The sequence below is a fragment of the Octodon degus genome, unplaced genomic scaffold (genome assembly GCF_000260255.1).
Source record: "Octodon degus isolate 3935 unplaced genomic scaffold, OctDeg1.0 scaffold00012, whole genome shotgun sequence".
Classification (NCBI taxonomy): domain Eukaryota; kingdom Metazoa; phylum Chordata; class Mammalia; order Rodentia; family Octodontidae; genus Octodon; species Octodon degus.
Window position 1 is genome coordinate 28,528,827 of NW_004524588.1, and position 8,754 is coordinate 28,537,580.

The 8,754-nt window shown below is 43.4% G+C and overlaps 1 protein-coding gene across 1 annotated transcript in view; it reads right to left on the reverse strand.

Moving 5' to 3' along the window:
• CUNH11orf97 (chromosome unknown C11orf97 homolog) overlaps positions 1-8,754 on the reverse strand; it is a 25,003-nt gene that overhangs the window by 8,679 nt on the left and 7,570 nt on the right. The window contains exon 2 of the mRNA XM_023709522.1: positions 3,130-3,231. Coding sequence (XP_023565290.1) covers positions 3,130-3,231 — 102 coding nt within the window. The remainder of the gene's footprint in view (positions 1-3,129; positions 3,232-8,754) is intronic.

The window sequence follows — 8,754 nt, forward strand, 5'->3', positions numbered from 1 at the left end:
TGGCATGTGGTGCTGGGGGATTGAACCGCGGTCCCTGTGCTTTGCTAAGCTTGTTCTAAGTAGGTGCTTTAGACCACTGAGCCATCTCACCAGTCCCTGAGCTCTATTCTTGACCCTGTTTTTGGTTTGTTTTCTTGAGACAGGTTCTTACTATAGACTTTAGTCTGGCTTTAACTCACTATGTAGCCCAAGCTGGCCTCAAACTTGCAGCAATCCTCCTGCCTCAGCCTCCCAAGAACTAAGATTACAGATGTGTGTCACTATATGCAGCCCCCAATTTCATTTTCATCTGATTAGAATATATGGTTAAACAAATGTTCTCTGTGTCTCTCTGTCTCTCTCTCCCCCCTGCCTATACCCACACACACCAAGAATCTTTTCTTACAGACCCAGGCTCTGAATCCCTATATAATAGAAATAGGTAAGCCTCAGAAATCTCTCATGCCACAGGTTTGAAACTGGAGGCTGTACTGAGGCTGAATCATAAAAATAGCAGATTTTTTTATCTGAAGAGAACCCTATACTATTAGCTAATAAATCAATTTCAAGGGGGCCTACCCCTTAGCTCAGTTCTTTAAGTGGCTGCTTCAACAAAGCTGTCAGGCTCAGGTTGCTGTGGTTCGATCCCCACAACTCAAGCCAGCCAAACCTGCCCTGAAGGCATTCGGAGCAAAAAAAAAAAAACAAAAACAAAACAACAACAACAACAAAAAATCCATAATTCCATTTCAAATCTTTATTTCCTCTGTAAACACAATCAATGACTGTAAAGAGAGACACAATAAGCCTGCATTTAAATACCAACTACTCCCCTCGCCAGCCAGGTGACACTGGGCCAGTCACTGCCTGCTGGGACTGAGATTCCAGGCCACACATCATAAAGGGTGCTGCAGGAATTGGATTTATTTTCGTTTTCTTGTTTTGCTTTGTTTGTTTTGGTTTTTGACAGTCTTTGTGTAGTCCAGACTGTCCTTGAACTCATTATGCAGCCTCTACTTGTCTCAAATTTGCAGTGATTCTCCTGCCTCTGCCTCCTGAATGCTGAAATCACAGCATGTGCCACCATGCCCAGCTATTTCGGGAATTTGAAAAGATAATTTACAAACAAAGCTCACTCTGTCAAGTGTAGAAGATACTTCTATAAATGATCACCACTATATTACTATATTATTACCACCATTTCCTCTCATCCTGGCATTTAATGCTCTTCCCTGAGCCCACATATCTGCAGGCGAGACGCTTTATACTCAGAGCCAGAACACAGAACCAGTCACCAGAGAAGGTGCTGCCCTCCTCCAGCCACCTCCCAGAACTGGTGAACCTGAGCCAGCCACTGGACCGTGTAGCTCAGGGTCTGCAGGGACACACTCCAACCTTAATATCTGATGATAGGTGTGGCTCCTAGTCTTGGAAAACACACTTTGTAATACACAACTGGAATTCTGTACAAAACATTGAGGGACTTGGGTGGCTCCTCTGGCAGCTGTCTATAGATGTTATGAGTATACTCAATGCATTGTCTTAATCTCTTTATGTGTCCTTTTCCAATTAGGCTTTTGTTCCCATGAGTTCAAGCAAACTGTTATTTTCCAGATTGCAAATAATCTTCCTCTTGAATGTCCAAGCCAACAGTGGCCTAGGCCTTACACTCATGTCTTTGTAGCACCTGAGACCACTGTTTACTCTTTTTTTTTTTTTTTTTTTTTGGTTCCTCGAATGCCTTCAGGGCACTTTTGGCCAGCGGGAGAGTTGTGAGGATCGAACTCCAGCAACCTGAGGCTGACAGCTTTGTGGAAGCAGCCACTTAAAGGACTGAGCTAGGGCCAGGCCCCCAACTGTTTACTCTTTCTCTGAAAACTCTTCCACAATCTAGTCTCTAGGTCATCGTACTATATTTGCCTGGTTTTTCTCCTGTCTCTTTGGCCTGGGCACTTTACCTGCAGTCTCACTTGGGTGATCATATCTACCTCTGTTGTACTAATGATGCTACCAATGTGTTATTTCTAGTCCGTACTTTTCCCCTCAAATGCTGAAAGCCCACTTGACTCTACATTTGGATGTCTGACAGGCCTCTCAAATGTAACACGTTCAGAACTCAGCTCTAATTCTGTACCCCAGACTTAAAAAAAAACCGCACTCATAACACATCTTCTCCAAATCGAGAAATAGCACCCCTTTCACTCAGCTGGTAAGGTCAAGTCCTCACACTCCATGTGCAGTCCATCAGCTAATCCTGCAGAACCGACATATGAAACAGCTTAAGTCTTGCAGCTGTGTCAGGACCCCAGCCCCACCATCTCTCGCAGGCCCAGCAACAGTGCAAAAGACTACTTCAGGACCTTCCCCTCACCCAGGCCACTGAGTGTCTTCCTTGTCCTTCTTTCAGCTTTCATTTCTACACCACCATCTCAGAGAGGCTGCCACCCTCCACCAGGTCAAGATGAAAGCCACCTCTCCCCTAAGTCTCCCTGTAACCCTTTCTACTACATTGTTCTGCTTTTTAAAAAATCATTTCCTGAAGTGACACATTTATTTGGCAAAAATATAAATTCTTGAGCCCTACCCTAAACCTACCAAGCCAGATGTCTCAAGGTTGGCGCCAGCAATCTGCTTCTAGTAAGATCCTGGGTAATTCTGATACAATCTGAAATTTGGGAAAAACTGTTAGTAGTCATGTTTATATTGATAAGCTTAAGATGTTACTGTGTTTTTACAAGCACAAGAGAACATTTTTAACTTGTAATTAAATAGCAGTAACCTCAGGCATGGTAGGGCACACTTGTAATCCCAGCACTGGGGAGGTTGAAGCAGGAGGACAACTACAAGTCTGAACCACATAGCAAGACCCTGTATCAATAAAATAAGTAAATATAAACTATAAATAGTAATAACCATCAATAAAATGGGACAGCAAAGTACAAATTAATATTTAGTTCATTTTTTTATAAATATAAAATTTTACTTGGGCATAGGCAAAATAGAAAAATTCAAGAGTTTCCCAAGAATCCATTAACCTACTTTTTCTTTTGATAGGTATATAGTTTTGTAATAAATGAAATAGTCATACTATCTTCAAATAGGTAATTCACATTTATTTCCCAAGTATATTTCATTTGTCACTGAGATTACCTAAAGGTGGGTTTTTAATGTGGCATTCATCTCTCTTGATAGAAAGCTCTTCCAAAACTTCCTTAATTCCCTTCTGTAGCTCACAATATAAAAAGTTCTTTCCTGTAAAGCATTAAAAAACTAGTTACTTATTATAAATCCTGCCCAACCTTCTAGCCATTACGTCTAAGTGAATAACTTGTTAAAAAGATCCATCAGGGCCAGGGTGCAGCTCAGCAGAGCAGCACCTGCCTGGCAAGGGCAAGGCCCTGAGCTTGCCTGCAGGCATAAATAATGACGGAAATATTTGTTTTAAAGATTTTAGCTATGTTTCTTTTCTTTCTTTTTACTTTATTATTATCTTTATTTTCTGTCATTTTGAGACAGGGTCTTGCTATGCAGTTGAAGCTGGCCTTGAGCTCACTTTGTAGCCCAACAGGTCTTGAACTCACAAGGATCCTCCCGCCTGGACCTCTCAGGTGCTAGGGCTATAGGCGTGCACCACCATGCCTGGGCCTTCCTTTCTTGACTTACAGTGTTACATTTCTTCCACTCCTACCAGAGAGCAGAGCTCCAGGGCGCCCCTGGCCTGCCTGGCTGCCTTCACTGTCACATTTCTGTCACTCTCTGGGCTCCAGACACATGGTCCTTTGTCTATTTCCACACTTGTATGTGCTGTCTTCTCTGCCTGAACTATTTTCTCCTCAGTTTTTTGCCTGTATAACTTCTACGCAAACCTGGCATCTCAGCTTCAATGTTAGTTCCTTAGGGAAACTAGCTTCTTCACACCACGATCTATAAATGTCCTTTTCTCAAAACGCCCTCCTTTTTCCTTTGCTTTCCTTTACTGTAATTTGCACACAGCTTGGTCGCACTTGAATACATTTTATACCTATTAATTAATTAATTAATTAATTTTATACCTATTAATTTAATGTCTTCTTTAGCAGACCATAAGCGCTACAAGAATATGGAGGTTGTACTTCAATTTATTAGAGTCCTAGAATAGATCTGGGAATAGCAACAAATGTTCCATGAATGTGTTTGGGTAGAACTGAGCACTGTTAGGTCAGGTAGGTCTTTTAAGTAAAAATTTTTTTTTTTTTTTTTTTAATTTTATTTATTTGTGTGTGTGTGTATGTGTGTGTGTGTGTGGCCAGCTCGGCCCACCAGGGGGCCGAGCTGGCTGGCATGTGGTGCTGGGGGATTGAACCGCGGTCCCTGTGCTTTGCTAAGCTTGTTCTAAGTAGGTGCTTTAGACCACTGAGCCATCTCACCAGCCCCAAGTAAAGATGATTCTTACGCACACCTGCCAGTGCAGCCTTGTGAATATCAGGGCACCAGTGACTGTAGTCTCAGCATCCAATTCAAACAGCCATGGAAGGGGCTGACCAAATAGCTCAGCAGATTGAAGCTCCTGCAAGCAGGGGCAGGGGCTGGAGATTCGGTCCCCAGGCCTGCTGTGCTGCCCCCTTCCCCCCGGGTGCACCGAGACCTTAATTGAGACTGGGCCTGGTGGCGCACGCCTGTCATCCCAGCTCTTGGGAGGCTGTAAACAGGAGGATAACTACAAGTCTGATCTAGTAGTGAGACCCTGAACACCCTGTAGACCCTTCCCTAAAATACAAAAATAAAAACAAAACAGCCATGGAAAAACAAATAGTTATTTAAGCTTTGGTTTCCAATACAAAATGACAGAGCAAATGTCTCATCTTTTCTAGACCAGCCAATAAAAAATACACTTGACTCATTAGATTTGACTGCTCTGTCTTAATTGCTTTTTTTGTGGCTGAGACAAAATAACCAACACCCGAAGTTAAAGGAGGGAAGGTTTATTTAGCTCACAGCTGGTAGAGGTTTCAGCCCATAGCCAGCTGGCTCCAAGGCAGAGTGGATGGCACAGGGCCATCACAGAGGGGAGACAGTTTGTGGAAACAAAAGCGAGCAAAGCAGCAAGTGCCGACCACAGCCCCTTCTATCCTTGTCTTATCCAGGCTACGTAGGGCAGGCAGCCCTCACACCCTTACTTCTAGGGCTCTAGGACCTAGCACTGCACCGTGAATCAATTCCAGCGTCACACACTCTAGATCCAGCCACCTCTGAAAAAGCCCCACCTGTGACCTATGAGGAGGGACATCTATATATAAGCAATAATGTGGCCCTAACAGTGGCCGCAGTTCATTCCTGGTCACAAAATAGGCCTAGCCATGAGGACTCAAACACACCCTCAAATACAGACAAGGTAGAGTTAAATACTTTTTGGATCTCATTCTTGTTTTGTAAAAGTTGGGCGTCACATAAATGAGGGATAGGTGTCAGCAGCACTTGAAGTTAACTTTAAACTTTTCCTGTAGAATCATGATCTTCAGCCAGAAAAGGGTTTGACAAACATGGCTAGGAGGAAAGCAAAGTCTGTAATGAGACAGCACAGAGAAAAACAGCTAACTACTCTTAAGTTCAGGTCTCCTGACAAATTTCAGCTTTACTGCCAAGAAAATGCACAGAGGAACTCATTAAAAGTGATTAGAGGAACTATGAAAATTGAGTGAGTAGTGGGAGCTAGTGGGGGCAAATATCTTCTGCTTAGAATAAGAAACAGAGTGAGGGAGGGAGAAAGAGGGAGCGAGAGGGGAGAAAGGAAGAAAATCTGTGTCATAGCTTGATTTTGGTCTTCACCAACATTTGGAGTGTATGTCAGCAATGGTTTGTGTATATAATGGGGAATAGTTATCATTAAGTGTTAAGAAAGACTGATAAATCATATTATTCTACACTTTCTTTTAGAACAATTTTATTTCAGGTTTGCTTTTGTTGAAAACAATTGCTACAGTTTATTCAGTGTTATTGTACTTCAATTTCCTGACCTATAAAATGAATGCATTGACAAAATGATCTGCACGTTTTCATGTGCATTTATGGTCATGCCCACACACACATACATATGTATTACATACACGTAAATGCGTGAGTCATATATGGATATATCTATATCCACATTCATGTGTATATCTACAACCATGTGTATATAATACTCAGACTAATGCCACTGTCCAGTGAGTAAGGCAAAGGTGCGCTAGGCTGAGATGCCCTTTGTAAAGCAGGGCTGAGGGACATGGGCAAGACACTTTTGCCACAGTGCCTGCTTCTCTCCATCCAAGCAGGTCTTCCTTTCTACCCACCTAATGCGAATTGGGCCAGGGAGATAGCTCAGTGGTCTAAGCACCTGCTTCCACAAGTGCAAGGTCCTGAGTTTGATCTCCAGTACCAAAAATAAACAAACCAAATCAGCTTCAGCCAGTTTTATTTCTGTGTCCCTTGGCTTTGCTTACAATCTTCCTCTCTAGCCCACTCTCTCCTCACAGAACTTACACTACCTGCGGGGCTCTTGGGGGCCACTGCCAGGATCCCCGCGCTTGACCCCTCAGCCCTGCCAGTGGTCACAGCTGCTCCCAGCTACTGCCAGCCAAGGTCGCCACCGGCACTCCCTGCTGCCATACGCTGACTGAGATGCTTTGGTAGCCATTGTGACAGAGGATGCTTGGTGCTTTTTTTGTTGTACTGGGGATAGAACTCAGGACCTTGTGCTTGCCAGGCAGGAGCTTATATGCCGCACTACTTCTGAAAGCCTTGGTGCAACCTCCTGTGGCACTTAAATTCTAGATCTGCAAAATTCTTTATTGCCCAAAGCAAGGGACTTAGCCTCAGTTTCTAGTTCTTCTCACACCAGCTTTTCAAGAGAGGCTTTTCAGATATCCAATGAGGAAGCCAAGTTTGGAAAAATGTCCAAGGCCACATAGTAGGAAGTAGTAGTGCAGCCGGAATGTGAACTACAACCCCTCACACAAAAGTCTGGCTAAATCACCACCTGGAACAGAAAAGATGCGGGGGAGGGGGAGCATTGGACAGGTGAATCCAAAATACTGTCTCTGGTTTAACCAGTTTTACATCAGTTACCCACTTCCCTTCAACACAAAATGTCAATAAATGATCAAATACAACATTGAGGCTTCCCACCTTTTGCACTGTAAACTAGTATTAAACAATTCTAGTTTCCCAAATATGTTTGTATTCACAATCTATTTCAAACCATATTGTTAGGGAAAAGAAGGAAAAAACAAAGGTCTGGTTTATTTCAGAACAAGTCTGAGAGGGACACAAACCCCCTAGCCCCTTTCCCAACTTAGACCAGACCAACGACTATTGTGCAGGCTATGAAGACTTTCACAGGGTCATGAGCATAAAGGGGGCTGTGAAAAGAAAAAGTCCAAGTGGGACCTTCCAGGGGGAGAGTTCAGTGAGAAGGAGCTGTGGCTACGCGCCAGGGAGGAGGCCTGAGAAAGCACAGTGCGTGCCAGGTGCCCGCAGAGCGCAGGGCTGAAGGTGGACGGCAGCTAAGGGTGTGGCCACAGCTATACACACTTTTAGCAGGTAAAAGCTCAGGGGTGCCAAAGAGGCCCAACGTGGTCTCTGGTCTGCCGAGGATGGCTATGGTTGGACTCCTTCACCTACAGTTTACTATTTACAGGGAAGGACATCAAGTTCAGAAAAGTTAGCTCTTTCAACCCGGAGCCCAGGCCCGGCATGTGAGTGGGAAACCCCCAGGGCCCTCTGGATCCTTACTGGAGCCAGCACCCAGGCCTGGCGTGCAATGGATCTTCCTCCATTAGACAGGCCCAGTGTGGAACCCTGCAGCAGAACTCCCCACACACAGGCTATAGGCAAGACCCACCCACATGATCCAGGAGCAGAACATGTTGCCAGAGAGGCACAGAGGGTACATATCCAAGGGCTGCAGCAGGAAGAAGTGAAGCACAGCAGCTAGGCCTAAGCCACACCTACCTGGACGAGTTTGAACTTGGTAGATTCCGACATGGTGCTAAGGTAATAACTCTATCTAAGCTCTACACCAAAGGTCAGAAGACAATGCTATGCAAAATGACAAAGAGAAGGAGCAAAATGCATTCTCAGGCCCTGAGCCCACCCAGGACAATAGCAGGAGACACTAGCATAGAATAAATTGGAAAGCACACACTTGAAATCTCTGAAATAATAACATTGGAAGTAATGAAACAACTGCAGAAAGGTATAGAGAAAATTAGATAAAAAATAATTTCTGAAGTAAAAAAAAAGAAATGATAACTATAGTGAAAGAAGTACTAAGTGCTTCTAAAGAAGATACTGATAAAAAATAGAGAATAGAAAAATCATGGAATGAGCAATATAGGAAAGAAATAGAATGCATGAAGCAGATTCAAAGAGATACATAGGAAATTAAAACCTCAGTCACAAGCTGGCAGAACTGTTTGAATGGAAGTGAGAATAGACTTTCAGACCTTGAAGACACCATTGCAGCTAGTGAAAAGGTAAGAAAAGATCTCTTAAAAACAACCAGGATGCAGGAAGAAATAATTCATCACCTGCAAGATGATGCAAAGATGAACAATGTAAGACTAATAGACATGAATGAGAAAGAAGGAGTCAATACAAATGATATAAAAAGAATATGGGCAGAAGTAATAGCAGAAAACTTCCCCAAAATGGGGCAACAATCTAACATTCAGTAACTGAAGCATATAGAACTCCAAATAACATCAACCCAATTAAAAACACACCTAGATGTGTACTAATCAAGATCCCGGAAATTCA